This window comes from Podarcis vaucheri, assembly GCF_965113315.1.
Source record: "Podarcis vaucheri genome assembly, chromosome: 15".
Classification (NCBI taxonomy): Eukaryota; Metazoa; Chordata; class Lepidosauria; order Squamata; family Lacertidae; genus Podarcis; species Podarcis vaucheri.
The window spans coordinates 18,273,299-18,292,648 of NC_138753.1; the positions used below are offsets into that span (position 1 = coordinate 18,273,299).

The 19,350-nt window shown below is 44.6% G+C and overlaps 1 protein-coding gene across 2 annotated transcripts in view; it reads left to right on the top strand.

The window, feature by feature from the left end:
• The first annotated feature begins 430 nt into the window (after nt 1-430).
• Nucleotides 431-19,350, top strand: part of PRDM10 (PR/SET domain 10) — a 77,545-nt gene continuing 58,625 nt past the window's right edge. The window contains exon 1 of one of the 2 annotated variants that reach the window (XM_082201357.1): nt 431-544. In XM_082201357.1, coding sequence (XP_082057483.1) covers nt 542-544 — 3 coding nt within the window. In that variant the 5' untranslated portion in view covers nt 431-541. The other variant, XM_082201355.1, reaches the window with a different exon arrangement.

Sequence of the window (19,350 nt, forward strand, 5' to 3'; positions counted from 1 at the left end):
TCCCTTAATGCGCCTAATCCTCTTTTAATGTCATCTAGGTTTGATCCCAGTGGGAATCATCATTCAGGAAGCAATGAGGGTTTTCTTATTCCTCTCCACCAGGTGTCGCTTCCCACCCCCTGCATGCAGCCATAACCCTCTTTTCGCCACCCCACCTGCAGGGGGCGCTGCTAAACGCGCTCCCGTCGCTCCCTTTTTTCTCCGGGGGGCGCTAGCCCGTGTCACGTTTACCGCCCTGCTAGAAACGCTCGAATTAAGACGACGTTCGCGATTGGTGGGCGGCCCCCTTGCAACGATGCGGCAGGATGAGAGCTTTGCTGTGATTGGCAGACCGAGGTCCCCGAGTTCTGCTGGCCCAAAGGCAATATAGAGTGTGTGGGGTCTCTCTCCCCACAGATTTGAAGCCCCCCCTCCCTGAATTTTCCGTTTTATTATGTAGCCTGCGTAGTCATCCCGGAGCTGTTTTCGGCGTCATCCCTTAAAATAAGCGTGGCGGCGTACCAATCAGCTCGCGGCCCCGGCTGCGGTTGCTAGGCAGATTATGGTAATAAGTCTGGGCAACCTCTCCCCCCCCTCCCGCTCTGCAGCTACCATTGTGAGGTGAGGACAGGTGGGCGGGATTGGTTTGCGGCGGGCCCTGGGAGACGGTCCGGACACGACACCGCCACTGAACCCCCTCAGGTAATGCGATGGGACGGCCCGAGTAGGGAGCGCGTGCCGGGGCTCCCGCAGGGCTCCGGCAAGGGTTTTGGGGGTTGTTGTTTTAGTCGCACCCAAGATGGCGCCGGGACCGGGACAAACCGTTCGCTCCCGCGGGTGGGGGATAAGGGTTAGGGCGCTGCCATTCCCCCCTCCCTGCCGGAGAGGTACAGTCCGCTCCCCCCCTCCCCGCCCTGATCGGGATACCCCATCCGCCCCGGACGGGGGGAGAATGGGCTGCCCCCGTCTGCGCCTCTCCCCCCTCCCCGCTTGGTATAGTCCGGGCCCCAGCACCTCACTGGAGCAGGGGGGGTATCGAAGCCATTTTAATGCCCCCTTCCCTCCCCAACACTTCCACCCACCCCACCCGAGGCAGCTCTTTCCCCCTCCCCCGTGGTTGGATCATTCTTCTCGGCGGCTTGTGCAACTCGTCCCCCACTTAAACACCTCCGCACGGTGCAGGCTCAATCTCCTCTCTATCTCTCTCCCCTCCTATCGCCCAGAGTGGTTGGGACGGCCGCGGGTGGCCGTTGGGCGCGAGCGGATGGGCCTTACTGACGCCCTCGCGCTAGGGGCAGGCGAGGGGGGTAGCCAGAGGCGCCAGAGGCGCGGAACTGATTCTTCTCTTTGATTGGCTGCAGACTTTTGCGCGCCTCTCGCGCCTTAGGCTGCGCGGGGCAAGGGGGGGATGGGCCTGCACGAGGGGCAAAAAGGCCTCTCGCTCAGTGTCCTCTTCCCGCTTTTTTTTGCCACTAGTTGACTTGATGTGTGGTAAAAAAAAAAAGCCCCTCACGTTTAATACAGGTTGAATAACAACGTCCATTTCGTCTCTATATGACAGCAGGGGTGGTGTTGGTGTTAAAAAGTCAGTTATATGTCACCCATTTTACCACAGTTCTAAGCAATTGTTGGAGGCTGGGTTGTGGTAAAAAGTTTCACTACCAGCCACCTGTGTGGTTGGTAAATCTGCCCATTAAAACCTTTTCTTGCTATCTGATAGGGTTGAAAGTGATGGCTATTTTACCACACATCTCTTCACACACATTGGCCACGGTCGTACCATCTGACAGAATTGATACAAATCCCATTTTAGTGTTCCATTGGTTTCACACTTTGGTAGTTGGCACGTGGTAAAAACTTCCCTTTCCATTGTGAATTTGAATGAGACAACCATTTTACCACACATTTCCACTGCACGTGAGCAGTTGGTGTGTGGCAACAAATTTTCTTCCCATTTGTTAAGGATGAATTGGACGTCTGACTTGCTCCCATTCTTTTATTTGTTTACACAATACAAGTTTCTGAGGGTAGCTCACACAAGTGATTAGGAATATGCCATGCTTGTTCTACAACAACTCCTTTGGCTTTCATCTGATGTGGCAGTTGGTATGTGTTTAAAAAGGAATGGTGCAGATGACCAAACCTTTGAATTCCATAAAGGCATTTTATTTGGATAGTTGGAAAAAATTTCCTTACCATTCAGTTAGGGTTAATGCAGGTGGGCAAACTTTCCTCAGTATTTTACTACACTTTACCCCACATTACCTATTATCATATGAGTTTCCTACTGCTTGACCTGCTTGTTTCCATCTCTCATTGCCAATGGTTCTCTTAGTGTTTCTGCAGAATACCTGCTTCCCGTGGTGCTATGCGATAAATGCTGTAAAATCTGAATGGGGGCCGCATGTCTGTAAATGCATTAAGTCATACATGTTCCTATAGAATACTTAAGTTCTGCCCTATAGCTCCAAGATGCACTTAAAAGAACACAAAAGCCTGCTGGTTCAATTCAAATGCCTGTCTAGTTCAGCATCTTGTTCTCATGGGCCATACCCAGATGCCTATGGGAAACCCACCAGCAGAACCTGAGCGAAACAAGTGCTCTTGAACCCACAACTCCAGCAACTAATGGAGCTGTACTTCTTCCAACTGTGGAGGTTTAAAAAAAGTAAGGTGGGAAGGGCGGTGCAGCAATAAGCCTAAGCCTTAAACGTTTAAAAGCATTTTTAAAAATGGAGTTAAAAGCATAAAACTTAACTAAAAGTTAGTGGTCGCCATCTTGTCTTCTGACTGTGGAGGTTGAACATAGCCATCATGGTTAGCCACTGATAGCCTCCATGAATTTCTCTAATCTTTTAAAACCACCCAGTTTGATAGCCATCACTACTCGTGGGAGCAAATTCTGTAGTTTTAGTTGTGTGCTATGTGAAGAAACTGCTCAAAGCAGCACCCAAAACTTTCCCAAAATCTCACTCAAATCTAGGAGAGGAACAGAATTGACATGGTGCCCATACAGAACCAGGATAATTCACTCAGCATTTATTGTTTTCATCCTTGTTCATGCCAGGAAGCAGCTCCCACCAAAACTGAGTGGGGCTGAGTACTGTACGTATCTGGATCTCACTCCACCTGTGCTGAAAGCCATCTTACCTTGATGGTAGTTGGCAGGCAACATAGTAATCCTCTCTTTGACACAGGAAGCAGGGAGTATAAAACAAAACATTGGCATGCAGAGCTTAGTCACTCACTGTGTATAAATATAACCTGTTGATAATGAACAGGTTGATTTTTTGACCAGATGATGTCAGCTTCTGTGATGTATGGTTGCTACAGCAACTGTGCTACCCCATGGCAACCACCTGACAACTTCCACAGCAGAAATGGGGGCATTCAAGTCAATGGCAGTATGGAATTGCTAAGATGAGCTATTTTGTTCAAATATTCCAATACCGTAATTCAATATCGGCTCATTAGTACTTGCACATTTTACTGCAGTCCCTGTAGTATTGACATAAACTGGGTGTGTCACCACCCACAAAGGGATACAAGGCATCTTGGGAAAGTGGGAGAGCAGGTGGTCCTTAGAAGCTGCAGCAGGGTGGCATGAGTCGTGGCACTTCCATGCAAGCGTGTGATTCAGTTGTACAATGCAATTTGGGGAGTCGGGGCAGAGCTTATGATAAAAAGGCAGAGCTAAGATGGCAGATACAACAGGCCAGTTTTTTTAAACATAAACCATGTTTGCAGTGCAAGATGCAGTTTTACCCAAGGGGTCCATTCTTAATGTCATTGTGATTGACACTGAATTTGTTTTCTACTTTGATTCCAATACTAGCTGTATATGGCTGGTGTCAAAAAAGAACTGTACAGTAGTGAGTTATAGCTTCATCCATAGATCATCATAGCCAATGATTGCTTTCTGTTCAGTACCTGAAGCCCAGGTTATGCGTCACTGGCATGGTGTTGGTCACATGATTTACCAGTTTGTGTTGGGCTGTAGCCATACTTGGTATGTTTTTACTATAAGTTCCTCCACCACCCCTGATTTGTTCATGTCCTACCCCTGCCATTGCCCCAGTGGGCTTATCTTTCTTATTCCAAAAAAAAATAAATAAAAAAAAATAAAAAAATTCCTTCCAGTAACACTTCAGAGACCAACTAAGTTTGTTATTGGTATGAGCTTTCATGTGCATGCACGCTTCTTCATACCAATAACAAACTTAGTAGGTCTCTAAGGTGCTACGGGAAGGATTTTTTAAATTTTGTTTCGACTACAGCAGACCAGCATGGCTACCTACATGTAACTTTCTCATTCTAGTTTCCTTTATTTTAAAGTGATATGATGCTTTCTAAACACCTGGCTATTAAAGAATTTTATAAGTGCATTCAGAAAGTGAGTGATGGCCTATGCCATCTATCCATGTTAAGTACCCCATTATGTTCTTAGTTCCAAGTCTCTTTAATGGAAAGAGAAATTACATTGATTTCAGCATCTCAGTTTCAATCACTAGCTGCCACCATGTATTAACCTGCACATAGTGGATATACTCAGAATTGTTCTGTGTCATTTTACTTTTTGGATATTTTTGTTCATTTGGGGAAAATAAAACCATTATTGGATCTGCTGTCTTTTGGGATAGGTTGAATGCTTTTCATAGAATTATCTTGAGAGGGGGAAAGTGAACCATAAATTGCCACAATTGAAACATATAGATAGGACATTTCTCCCCGGGTGCTGAATGTGGAAGATGCATCACGATTAATACTGTACAAAAAAGTACATGTTCACTACAGTCGGTTTCTTTTAGTTACAAAAAAAAGTATCTGTTTGCTACAAATGGCAGTGATCAAGGTTCTTGCTCATTCTAATCGCCTCTTACATGAATTTGTACCAATACACGGCAAGAAGCAAGACTCTGTGTACTAAATTATGCATCAATGTAACAGAAATTGAGTCAGGCAAACCCATGTGTCACATCTATGGTCCCTGGGGACCCCCAGGATATTCCAAGGGGGCCAAAGGTGAAAATCACGTAAATGGGAGGCCACAGCACAAGGCTAGGGGGCCACAGAGGGAAGTGACGGGGAGAGGGGAATCATTTTTTAAATTAAAAGATATCCTGACTGCCTGGCTATCCGCTTGGCCAATCACAAGTGGGTAAGGGGGAGGCCCACCAGGGCCTAGCGCTCCTTTTTGCCACGTGCATTTTATTTGAGCTCCTGGTTTGTTTCCGGAGGGAGTGGGCGATTGCTGAGACTCCCATTTTGACCAGTAGAGCCCACGATCCAGAACCCCTAAGTCAAGTAAGTGTGATGGTGGTGTGGCAAGGGATAGGGCTGGGTGAGCCAGAGCTGCTTGTTGCTGCCACGAGAGCTGGGCCTGGTGGCAGCCTGGACTTGACTCACTAGGCACTGCAATCCACCCCAGCGCCCAGTGGATCAGGCCCCTTGGATGTTGCCAGGGGGCACAGGGCCCGTCAGTAGCGTCAGCTCGGCTCTGCAAGGCGCGGGGTGAAATCCACCCCAGCGTCTTGCCAAGTGGGGTTGTCGGGTGCTGCTGACTTGCATCTAGTAACTATTCAGAAGAAAGCTGCACTGAGTTCTGTGGGTCTTACTCCTAGGTGTGGGACTACAGTGTTTTATCTAGGCAGCCAGGGCTCCTCTGGATGACAAGATCTTTTAGTACCAGGTCAGGGAGGACAACTTGCTTTTTAAAATTCTCCCATATATGCAGAACTCCTTGTGAGCCTTTTGGACTGTGTCTGTAGGTTTCCCCCTCTGTGTAAAATAAATGGGGTCAATTGAGTGGTGTTTACTTTTTATAATACATGGAAGATAGATCTCCCTTAGGAGGTTCTGGATGCTCCTTCCTTGGAGGTTTCTAAGCAGAGGTTGGATGGCCATCTGTCTTGGATGCTTTAGCTGCATTGCAGGGGGGTGCACTAGAAAGATGACCCTTGCAGCTCTATGATTCTATATTTTTCTGCTTCAACAATATTTCAGTATGTTCCTATCATATTATGTAATTGTATTTTGTATAAATGATAAAACTTATGAATAAAACACGTTCCGTTTACAAACAAAACATTTAAATAGTTTCCTTTCTACCGGTATGACGGAGTGGGGGGCCACAGGAAGGAAACAAGGTTGGAAGGGGGCCAGGGTCGGAAAAAGGTTGGGAAACACTGATCTAGAGTATATTGTTATGAGTGGGGGGTGGGGTGGAAGATAGGACAAAGCTTGAGTTTAGAGCTGAGTTGCAGTGGTGTGACGTAGAAGGAAAGTAGCAAGCTAGAGAGAGTCAGAGCAACATTTGAGAGCAATGTTTGATTTCGGTTTTAATCCAAGACTGCAGCTGTGGGAGAAACAAGACCCTTTCAGGGTGTTAACCCTTCCATCACAGGCACAGGTTGTATATATTTGTAAATAAACCATGTCATAAAGACACCCCCACAGTCTCTGCTGTGCCTCATTCCTAAAGTAAAAACAAATACCTGTTAAGCACCTGGAACCCCTGGAATCTCACACTGTGCAGAGATTATGGTGGTGTGCAACAATATTATACAAATTAAGCAAACAAGCAAATAGCTACGAATACTACATAATTTATTTTGCTATCAAGATTCTAGATTTTTCAAGAATTTGGAATAGTGATTAGTACTATAGGAAGTACAATGGGGGAATGCAATAGGAGAGCTGTAGGAACAGAAGTCAATGTAAAAAGGTAAAGGTAACCCTGACCGTTAGGTCCAATCGCTGACTCTGGAGAAACAGCTATACAGTATTTGAGGCACTGAGTACAGTATCTGTTTTCAGGAGCTATTTGGCACCTCTGGCTGAAAGACTTCAGCAGAACAGGGAGAGACATCTACCTAAGACCCTAAAGAACTACACCCAGTCTAGTCTCACATAGATCTTTGGTCTAATTGGAAATAAGGCAGCTGATGCTTTTTCTTTTTGCCTTTATGGGCTGTGTTCAGGCTAATATGTACTCAGTGAGCACACATAGTTTTAAAAAAAGTTATATATAAGCAAACAGAACAGTACTTATGTCAAGACAGTGGCAATAACATAGCAGAGACTTGGGCCCCAAAATTTTAGCTTAACCTGAGGCCTTCCTTTCCTTCAATAATTTATCTCTGGATAGAATCTAAGAATGGGTAGGTATAGATGAAGGGCAATGATCTGTTCAAGACACCGAGGAACTAATTTTTCACCACTGGAATTCCCCCTTAGCCCTTTGAGTTTCTTGGATTTTACTAGTCACTTGCTGCTTGATTTGGATTTCTGCAGCCATAATGTGTTGAAGTGTACTAAAAAGAAAAGGACAGCAAACATAACTGTCCACATGCCATATAGAATCATAGAATCATAGAGTTGGAAGAGACCACAAGGGCCATCGAGTCCAACCCCCTGCCAAGCAGGAAACACCATCAGAGCACTCCTGACATATGGTTGTCAAGCCTCTGCTTAAAGACCTCCAAAGTAGGAGACTCCACCACACTCCTTGGCAGCAAATTCCACTGTCGAACAGCTCTTACTGTCAGTATACATCATATACTGTGATGCAGTTATACATATGAATGGAATTTACAAAAACCTGGATAAAAGGGGGTGCTTAGCAAGTGTATAGGAAAAAGCCATTGAATGGCCAACACTTATAAATGAAATTTGAAAATATTTTGGTCAGGGTCTTTTATGTTGCTGGTATTACACACACACACACACACACACACACACACACTATATTTTGCTATTGTGCTGTTGCTATGTAGTTTTACCCTGAGTTTGGGCTGCAGTCCTATACACACATGCTTCAAAACTCATACCTGGTTACAAACATACTGAACTCAGTGGGGATAACCTCTGAATTGACACCTATAGATTGCGCTATTAAGCACTGATTTGCTGTTGTAGCACATTTGAAAACAGAATGACTAGGGCAAAAATATATGTCATTTACATAACGCAGGTGGGTGGTGACATGTCTGTATTTCCCCAGGTACAGTATATGCTTTATATTAAATTGTGTAAACCTGCTGGCTGTTGTTTGGATCCATGCAAAATAAACCCATTATGATTTCCTTCACATTAACTTACCCGGTAGTAGTCAAGCACATTTCTAATGTGTTTCTGGCCACCTGCAGTCATTGCCAGCTGTGCAAACCAAATTGTAACAAACTTGCAAAGGCAGCTGCAGTGCAAGGCACTTTTAAGACCAGGGGTTTATTTATTTTTATCTGTGGAGAATGTTAATGGATCTGCTTACCAATTTTGTGTGCTGAATAAGTAATAAAAGAAGAAAGAAATTGTTGGAGAGTAAATTAAAAATGTAGCTTTCTGTACTAAGTAGTTACCTTTCTTCTTTGGCAAATCCTGTGCAAATGAGATAGTTTAGCAGATGTAATTATTTTGGAATCATTGAGTGTGTCTGCTTCTTGAAGGGAAATTGTTCCCATCATTGCCTGTTCTAGATGTTCAAATGACATGAGCTGAATCTCTTGCAATCATGAAATTGTGTGAAAGTAATGAGGGGATTGGAGAGGTGGGAAGAAGTGACTAGCAATTTGCTTTTCAATGGAACTGAGCAGAGCAGGAGTATGAATGTCCTAATCATGCATTGCATTATTGGATTTGAAGGCTTTTATTGTATAATATATTGTTATATAACTCTAGCAGCAGTCCTAAAGTTTGGTCGGATAGAAAAATGGACTTCCCTCTTTCTTCATTGATTTTAAGGGAAGCTCAACAGAAGTTGGTACCTTTTCCTTGTCATCTTGAAGTGAATTAGAGAAAACAAGTGAGACCTACAACAATAAAAGAAATTTGTGGTACAGTCTGTACAGTGCTTGGAAAGTCTTAGTCATTTAGTCCATCTTATGTAATGATAACACCAGTGTGGTGTTAGCCAGCCTATCATTCCTTCTTTCAAAATACTTCATTCCATCTCACCAAAGATGCTCAACATTCTGTAGCCACTGAGCATGCTCAGTCATGTCTGTATTATTTGGGGATGATTTCCACCCCCACTTAGATTTTCATTCTTAAATATTTTCTTCTTCTGCAAACTTTGGCTTTCCCCTGGGCACACTGATACATTCCTCTTTTTTTTCCTTCAGGAGCCCCATTTTGATTTCATAGAAGTCATAGCACCTGAGTTTGCTATTAGTGTAGATGCTTCTCTCCCCTCCTGTAGAATAATAATTTAGGCACTTTTATAATACTGATATGAGCAATATGCTTCAACATCATAGTAGTGCTCTGCATCTATAATTGCCAGGTCCCTAGCATTCCATCCCAACAAAATGCAAGTGGGACTATGCAGATCTGATCTGATTGGTATGGAATATCTTTTAGGACAGGAGGGTGGCGCTGTGGGTTAAACCACAGAGCCTAGGACTTGCCAATCAGAAGGTCGGCGATTTGAATCCCCGCGACGGGGGTGAGCTCCCGTTGCTCGGTCCCTGCTCCTGCCAACCTAGCAGTTCAAAAGCACGTCAAAGTGCGAGTAGATAAATAGGTACTGCTCTGGCGGGAAGGTAAACAGCGTTTCCATGCGCTGCTCTGGTTCGCCAGAAGCGGCTTAGTCATGCTGGCCACATGACCCAGAAGCTGTACGCCGGTTCCCTCGGCCAATAAAGCGAGATGAGTGCCGCAACCCCAGAGTCGGTCACGACTGGACCTAATGGTCAGGGGCCCCTTTACCTTTTATCTTTTAGGACAGCGGACCATCCCCTGACGATTCAAATGCACACTTTATTTATGACATATAAATTAATAGCTGCCAATTGTTCTTACGCAGAAAAGCAAAGTGCTGCATTGGACAATAGCAATGGGTCTGAAACCTGCCCACCACACCTGATACTGAATGGCCTGAACACTTAAGCAGGGAAGTTGCCTGGGAAGTTTCAGTGCAAATTGGTACACGGTTCACATATTGCTCCTTCAAATACATACACTATACACTATAAATACATGCACCATATATTGCTCTCTGCAAGTATGTACACTATGAACACCTATCCTGTTGCAGCACCAGAAAAAAAATTGGGAGGCACAGAAGGGGCAAAGTACATTTCTGGGTGCAGAAGTTGTGCCCCACATGTTAAGATCTCGGAAATAAAAGAATATATCAGTAATGAGTCCAGCAATGGGTTGGCAGGGTGTGTGAGCTCCTTGTTTGGGGAAGTGTTTGCCCCCCTCTGGGGCCACCAACGACTCTTATCTGTACCTTACCTGGCATAATTTTGCTAGTAACTGTTAGTATTTGAGGGGTGGGATGGAAAAAGAATTTTGCTAATGGTTAATAGTTCAAAAATAATCTCTGCATGACAAAGGAGGGTTTTGTCCCACTAATCTGCTAAACATATGGATAACAATTGGCTTAACTACCGTACCTGAAGCCATTTCCTGCTACAGCCAGCCTTCCGTTTCAATCTTGTGTCCAAATTCTCTTTCTGCCCCACTAATGATATATAATTTCTGTGGTCATAAATGCCTGATTTCAGCTATCCAGCCAAAAACCACCACCGCTAGTTTCTTGAAATAATAGGTGTGCTTGATGAATGACAATGCAGAAAGGAGACAGCAGTCATGACCCAGTAGTCAATGAGGCTATAAACCTATAGCACTTTGCTGCCATATCCTTGTCAAAGGCTCTCAGGAAGTACACTGACTTCCCCTCCTGTACATACTGTGATAATTAAGCTAAGTGTGGGATGTAGCTTTTTGCAGGCGTTCGTGGTGCTGCTTCTAAGCACAATGAACCACTTTGATCTGAAAGTCTGCACAACGACCTGGAGCATAATTCTATACGAAACTTGCCTCTCGCGGTAATCTTGCAGCCTTTGCATATGGCTTGTGGTGAAAGAGCATTCAGGGCTTGGCAGCAGCGACATAAAACGCATAGCAGTTGCTGAAGTTGCTTCAGGGAGCTCCAACCTGGGTGCCTGTTTCTTTGTATCCCGGGACTAAATCAAGTAAATCCTTCACTGTGCGGATATTGTGAACAGGCTTTGACATAAAACAGTGGCTTTATGACATTGGGCAGAAGACTGATGATCTGCATTGTAAAGTGTTTTTCCAAATGTATCTGGATGTACCAACATGATTTTCATATATGGCGATGTGCAGAGGTGCACATTGCTTTCCCTCATACAGATAGCCCATGCCTTTAATATTCCATATGCTTTCTTGTTAGTGTTCTTTACTGAGACTCTCTGTGTCATGGGAATACCAATTTAGGGACAGTTTTAGGCCACGTGGTTACATGTCTTGTCTTTTCTATGATTAGTGCAAAGGAAATTATATTTTCTTAGGGAATTGCCTAGGAGAATATTCCAAAAACATTTCTAGACAAATTGTGAAGCAGGTCTTCATGTAGTACACCCAACTACAAAAAGTGGTTTTGCCAAGGGCTACCCACTGTGGGATTGGAACAAGGCCTAGACTAGAGGCAGAAGCCTCCACCTCGTGGCCAACTTGGAAGGCATGATAAGGGATCAGTGCCCAGATTCGTATGATGGTTATGGAATCTTCATGGCCCTTATTGACTGAGAGCCCCTAATAGCATTCTCTCTGTGAGTAGAACTAGCTAGCACACTGGAAAATAAATCCTGCGACAATTTGATTGCCCTCTCTAGCCCTAATCCTCCCTTGTTTATTCCTCACCATACCACTGGACTGCCTCATCATCATTGTGTGGATCCCACTGAGACCACCCCAACTGCCAACTGCTGAATCTTTGGGGAGTTCTTGGTTGTTGGCCCAGCTTCTGAAAGGTTCCTTCTTTGATACTTGTGTGGCATCAGAACAAAGTCACCAACCCTATAAAAGTAATTTCCAGGTAGGGAAATTAAGTGGGCATATGTATACTGGGGAGTCCATTGGCTGTGGCCCCATGAACATGCCCACTGCATGTACTAGCATGCAATTTCATACCATACTGCTGCATACAGAATTGTAAATTATCCCTAAGTTGTAACAGAAGACACAGGTTTCTATTAAGGATAACGGGAATTTTTATTTATTTTTTACTGCATCATCCTTATCCCTGTGCAAAGCATTACATCCTTTCAATTACAGATTTATTTATTTTTTAAAAGCAGAATTATCCACTCAAGAATATTTTAACATGAATCAAATAGACTCACCACAGTACTGGTTTTCTAGTTCCCACTGAGATTAGGTTTAGAGATCTAAGCTCACAGTGAAGGTTTCTTTATTTATCACTTGTGAGCTGTGACTCTCTGAAAGAGAAATGGTGTTTCTGTATAATTGCTATTTGGTGTGGCAAAAGGTTCATTTTTCATTCTCCAATTCAGACTCTCATCAGTTCAATATATGTCTGAGCAGATTTATTTTCCAACAAAATTTCACAAAAATAGAAGATTGGTTAAGCCTGCACCTGAATCACTATAAAAGCAGCTTATTGCCTAGTAGGTGCTTTTGAAAAGGAGCTGCCTAATGCATTTATCTGTTCACCAGTATCTGCACTGGAGAGAGAAGTCTTTTCTTTCAGTGGTCCTAGTTTATTTATCACTGAAACAGATAGTACACTTCAGTTTTTGAAGACATAGATGGATCTTTGTTTACTACATCAAAAGAGAACTGTAGGACTTCATTGTCATCCACTGCGATGTAGCAAAGCTTCTGCTGTTCCTTAATTTCAGTGTTCTGTAATAGACCAACTTCAAAAGCCAACCTGTCTTGCCATTCACAATGTAAGTTGACACTGAAAGAAGTCATCTTGAAAAGGGAGGGGCAACATCTTTTGCCTCCCAATAGTACCTTTGGGACAGGTATTTTAGGAGAACATGGCAGCCTACCTGGCCATTTGTAGAAGGCGTTCTATACCACTGGAAATGGCAGGAAAAGTGGTTAAACCCAAGGAAGGGAGATATTGCTGCTTTTACCACCCTCACACTACTATTAACTTTTTCCTACCACCCTAACACAGCTTTCCACCCCCCACGTGTATAATCAATTTTTATTAAAAGTTTTCCACATAAGATACAATGAAAATCACACTAAACTAAAAAAGAAAAATAGAAAAAAGATGAAGAAAGACAAGAAAGAAAGAAAGAAAGAAAGAAAGAAAGAAAGAAAGAAAGAGGAAAATGAAATTGCAAAGTCCTGTATCAAAATTAAGTCTTAACACTTATTCCACACTCTTTCAGTCCCAGCATCCACATCCCATTTGCTGGGTAGGTTTCCAATGATAATTAAAGCTTTGGATTAGCACGACACAAAACAGACAACTGCTGGTAATTTTACAGTACAAGGCCTAGAACTCTACAGAGATTTTCTGCCAGAGCTGGACTAGGGCTGTAGGGGTGGCTGTGTCTTACTCTAGGGTCCTAAGCTTACACCTGCAGTGCAATAGGCAGAAGCTGTTCCACAAGGCAAAGGCAAAGACAAACTCCTATTACTCTATCAAACCTGGCCAAATCAAGATGACACACACCTTCTGTTTCTAAAGAAGGGCCCGAGGGCAGAGCACACACAGTCTGAGATGGCTCACAAAGCTAGGTCCAAGCCCCAGATCAGTTCAAGCACTGCCTCACCGGTACTTCTCAACTTTGAGATGCTCTTTTGGGAAAGACGAGGAGAAAATTCTATTTACTTTTTGTGTCTTTGGATGCAACCAGTTTTGTGTAGTATATTATGTTGAGATGTTTGTACCTAGTGCTAGAGTTTGTCTGGAAGGGTGGTTTTGGATGCTTCTATTGAGTGTAGAATATGGCCATATCACATATGTCCAATATCTTGTACATGTGTCATTTCCAGAATAGAAACTGTGTCTCTGAATGTAAACTGTGAGATACATGTGTCATTTTGCAGTGGGAAGCCCTGACTGGTGGAGGTCTCCTATGGTGTGAAGCTGTGATGAAACACTTATGTGTGTTGGTGGATCAGGACATATGTTGTTTCCATTATGGAAATTATTATTATTATTATTTATACCCCGCCCATCTGGCTGGGCCTCCCCAGCCACTCTGGGCGGCTTCCATAGAAACCAAAAATACAATAAAATATCACACGTTAAAAACTTCCCTGAACTTAAGATGTCTTCTGAATGTCACGTAGTTGTTTATCGCTTTGACATCTGCTGGAAGGGCGTTCCACAGGGCGGGTGCCACTACCGAGAAGGCCCTCTGCCTGGTTCCCTGTAGCTTTGCTTCTCGCAATGAGGGAACCGCCAGAAGGCCCTCGGCGCTGGACCTCAGCGTCCGGGCAGAATGATGGGGGTGGAGACGCTCCTTCAGGTATACTGGACCGAGGCCGTTTAGGGCTTTAAAGGTCAGCACCAACACTTTGAATTGTGCTCGGAAACGTACTGGGAGCCAATGTAGGTCTTTCAAGACCGGTGTTACATGGTCTCGGCGGCCGCCCCCAGTCACCAGTCTAGCTGCCGCGTTCTGGATTAGTTGTAGTTTCCGAGTCACCTTCAAAGGTAGCCCCACGTAGAGTGCATTGCAGTAGTCCAAGCGGGAGATAACCAGAGCATGCACCACTCTGGCGAGACAGTCCGCAGGCAGATAGGGTCTCAGCCTACGTACCAGATGGAGCTGGTAAACAGCTGCCCTGGACACAGATTTGACCTGTGCCTCCATGGACAGCTGTGAGTCCAAAATGACTCCCAGGCTGCGCACCTGGTCCTTCAGGGGCACAGTTACCCCATTCAGGACCAGGGAATCCTCCACACCTGCCCGATTCCTGTCCCCCCAAAACAGTACTTCTGTCTTGTCAGGATTCAACCTCAATCTGTTAGCCGCCATCCAACCTCCAACCGCCTCCAGACACTCACACAGGACCTTCACCGCCTTCACTGGTTCTGATTTAAAAGAGAGGTAGAGCTGTTGGAATTTTGTTATATGTGAGGTGGCCTAGAGATAGCAGTGTAAACTATGTAGGATCATTGGCAATGAACATGGAGATGCCCGTGTTGTTTCTGGAAACGGGTAGCTGTATCTCCACTGTGCTTGACTTCTTGGTCCGTTTTGGCATTGTGATACTGTAATATGGGGGCAGAAAACCTTTTTCAGCCTGAGGGCCACATTTCCTTCTGAGCAACTATCTGAAGGCAGAGTGGTAGTTGTAGTAGGTTCTGTATTTTGCACTTCAATTTTTCAAGTTTGGAATCTTGGTATTATTACGCATGCTTCTTCCTTTTAACCGAATTTGAAGAATTTAGTAACATGGTTTTTCCTTAAGCAAGCCCTTGGAGCTGGTAATATGGGATCTGGTTAAAAGTAGAATCACAGCACAGACAGTGTGTGTGAAAATAGAAGATGGGGAAACATCAAAAGAGAAAAGATGACCTTCTCGCATAATTTGGAAGGAGAAGGGAGGACAGATTAAAGAGAGCTTTATAGGGGAGAACATTCTGCCAACATTTTTAAAAAAAAGTGGGTGGGAGGTTAGAGTGTGAGAATAATAAGTATTTTAATCCTTAGGTTGGTTTAAGAAAGCAGCATAGTTTGCTCTATATTCTGACACAACAGAGAGCCAGTGATTACATGTTCTCGTATCACATCACATACAGTATTGAATGTTGATAATGATATCTGTTTCAAAGGGGTTTCCCCCTTGTAAGTGCTCCAAAATATTTCATATATATATACTACCTTAGTAGCTATTAACAATACAGCCCTGTAAAGCAGACCAGTATTCAGACTTGGGGCTCTCTAAGATGACCTAAGGGACTCTAAGGGACGCGGGTGGCACTGTGGGTAAAACCTCAGTGCCTAGGACTTGCCGATCGTATGGTTGGCGGTCTGCGCTGGTGCTAGTTTGCCAGAGCAGCTTCGTCACGCTGGCTACGTGACCCGGAAGTGTCTCCGGACAGCGCTGGCCCCCGGCCTCTTAAACGAGATGGGCGCGCAACCCCAGAGTCGGACACGACTGGCCCTGTCGGGCAGGGGTACCTTTACCTTTACCTTTTAAGATGACCTAGTGAGTTAATGACTGAGGTGAGATTTGAAGTGTTCCTGCTCTTAACCCCTACATCAGACCATATTTCATTTAGTGAAGCTTACTCTTGTGTGAGAGATCATTAGGCTTAAAGCCAAGGGCAAGAATATTAAGCCGTAACATAATAATGTGAATACTGTACTGTGCTTGCATATTACGTTACACACAATATAGTCAATGACAAGAGTTTTAGATTTGGATGGGGAAAGCACATATTTAGTTCCCCCCTTTCTTTCCCTTGGCCATGAAGCTCATTCTGTGGGTTTGGGAAAGTCACTACCTACATCGCACTGCGAGGCCAAAAATACTACTCTGAATTCTTTGGAAGAAGGGCCGAATACAAATGTCATTAATCACTGAAAGGGATGTTAAGGAACGCTCCCGATATGGCATTGCGTTGAATTTAAAACAAAGATTTTTCTTGACGCAAGGGAACTGTGTGGGCTTCCTCTGGTGCCCTGATGTACTGTTTGCACTGCCTTCTGTCAGCGTTGCATTGCTTTCCCACTCTAGGATGATGACACAATGCGTTTATATCCTCCTGCCACTCGCCTGGCTTTCTTTGCAGCTGCTCTTAGTGGCATAGCCTCCTTTCATGCCGGCATAGCTGCTTGCTCTCGTCACACCCACACTGCTACCTTGCCGTAAGATGCTAGCCTGGGGGATGCTGCAGACATGCAAGGGATTGGCTCATGTCCTTGCATCAGCCTCGCAATGCAGCAGACTGCATTCACTCCCTCCACCCTTCCAACACAGGCTGCCACAGACATGCTGTTGGCATTCCTTGTTTTGCAGTGGTAGCTGTCAAGTGTCTGTATGCTATGTGAAAATAATAAGCAAAAGAAACACAAATGTTCTATACAGGGGCAGTGTGGTGATGGGGAGGGCGGAATTCATCCACTGTGCCCGCTGTGGGGTGGAAGAGACAAATTCTAACAATTTTAGAAGCCCAAGGAAATGATTTTTTTTTTTTTGCATAATAATACTAATAGTAAGGTGTTTCGGCTTATGAAGAAATAATGTAATTGTTAATTTCTTCTAATAATTGTTGTTTGCGTGGACTTCCCTTCAACTCTATGGGGTCATGTCACAGAATGAAAACAAGGCTGAGATCAATGTCCTTCCTTAACACTATCACCCTGTGAAATAAATTTTGTTTCTGTGTGCTGTCATCTCCCTGGAAACCTACAATGGGTAGGTGGCAGTGGGGGGGGGGGAGCCACACTCTGGTAGCTGCGTATGAGATGAGTAGAACCGGCACACCAGTCATTTAAAAAAGAAAAAACAAGAACACCAGAATCGTGTGCACAAAAATTATCCATATTCTAGAGGCTGTATTGTATCCTGTGCTAAACTTACACAAAGTAGGTCCACTGAAATAGATGGACACGACTAACTTAAGTTCATTTATTTTGATGGGTACAATCTGAATAGAACTTAGTTGGATACAACCCTGGATGTTTCAACTTGAACAGAGTATGCACATTTAGTTAGTGCTTATAAGTTTATGCCACTTGTCCATTATAAAAATACAGAAAGTGGCTAACAATAGAATTTGCAATTGAAAATAACCAATCCATATAAGATAATAAGGAATAATATAATAAAACTTTATAAAAATCACTTGCGAACACACACACACACACACACACACACACACACACTCTTTTGGCTTGTTTGGCATAATTAATTCTGGTTCTGTGCCAGAGCTCCATGTGGTGTCCAGTGCTGTGTGTTCTGCACAGCCTTTTTTTTTTTTTTTGGAAATCATTTCCAGTCTTTATCAATATATTTCTAAGCTTCTTGGTTCAGTGTTGCAGTAGAAGAGCTTGCATTATGAAGATGTTTCTCTCATAGCTTTGCTCAGATGCAGTCAGAGGTGGAGACCCAGGGGCAAGGAGGTGGTTCAGCAGGCAGCTCCGTTTGCACCAGCCTGACAGGTTGTTCAGATGGAAGAGCCAGATCAGGCATGGAAGCTTTATAGGATCCAAGAGGGCACTCTATTGGCTCCGTGTGTCATCTGATCCTTCTTGGGCTAGTAGTGGCAGGGCCAGCCTCCAGCCGCATGAAGTGGTGCTGCAGCACCAGCAGAGATCAGGTGAGCTGCTTCCTCCATACTACCTGCAAGCTGCTAAAGTGACAGAGGAAATAACATGCCTGGAACAGGTTTGAGAAACCTGGGGACATCTTGTTGCTGAACTCCAACTCCCATTTTCCATGACCATTGGCCAGGTTGGCTGGAGCTGATGGGAGCTGAAGTCCAACAACATCTGGAGGGACACAGGTTCCCCATCCACAGCTGAAACTCTTGAACATGTCCTCTGTTTAGGACCCCAGCACCTCAAAGATGCCCCTGAAATAACAGTCCTAACGTAATTGCTGCACTGAGCAGAGCTCAGCTCAGATACTGAACAAAATAGTAGCTGCTGTTATTACTATTGCTTGTTATGTACTCAACACAGTTTTTCGTCGTTTTCTCTTCTCAGTGTTTGGTTGTTTATTTGACTGTTGGACTGTTTTCTGGATGTATAAATGGAATACTATAACACCCCAAAGACTCAATTGGGAAGACAACATTTCCCGACTGAGCCTTTGATCTTCTTCCCTATAGAATCATAGACTTGTAGAATTGGAAGGGACCAGGAGCGCCATCTAGTCCAACCCCCCTGAACTGCAGGAATCTTTTGCCCAATACGGGGCTTGAACCCAGGACCCTGCAATTAAGAGCCTCATGCTCTACTGACTGAGCTATTCCTTCTTTTTTCACACACACACACACACACACACACACACACACACACACACACCTTACTTGGACAAGCCACATGCCTTAGAAACAATACTATCCTGAGGATCTTAAAACTATCCTCTTAGCCTCTTCATTCCCCCTCACACAATGGCATGGCAGGGTTGCGCCTGATATTTCCGACATTGCACACCTGTCAGGTGGCCATGTGCAGGAAGCGGGGTGCATAGAGGGCACCTGCTCTACGCAGATAAACTCTGCAACATGCTGCTGGAGCCTACATACAGAGAACAGGCTTGCAGACTTGTCTATTGCATTTCTATCCCACCGCTTTCTCCGAGGAGCTCAAGGGGGCATACAGGGTTCTTCCCCGTCCTCATTTAACCCCCACAACAACCCTGGGAGGTAGGTTAGGCTGAGAAGCATTGACCGTCCCAAGGCCACCCACCCAGGGAGTTTTCATGGCTGAAGAGGGATTTGAACCCTCGTCTCTCAGCTCCTAGCTAGACACTGTAACCATTACATCAGACGGGCTGTAGATGGCTGGGTGGAGCTGGCAGTGGTGTGGGGTGGGACCCTATCCTCACCTTCATGCTATTTTTTGCCATGGGGTGGGGGGGATGACTGAATGGGGTTCTTGGCATACATTG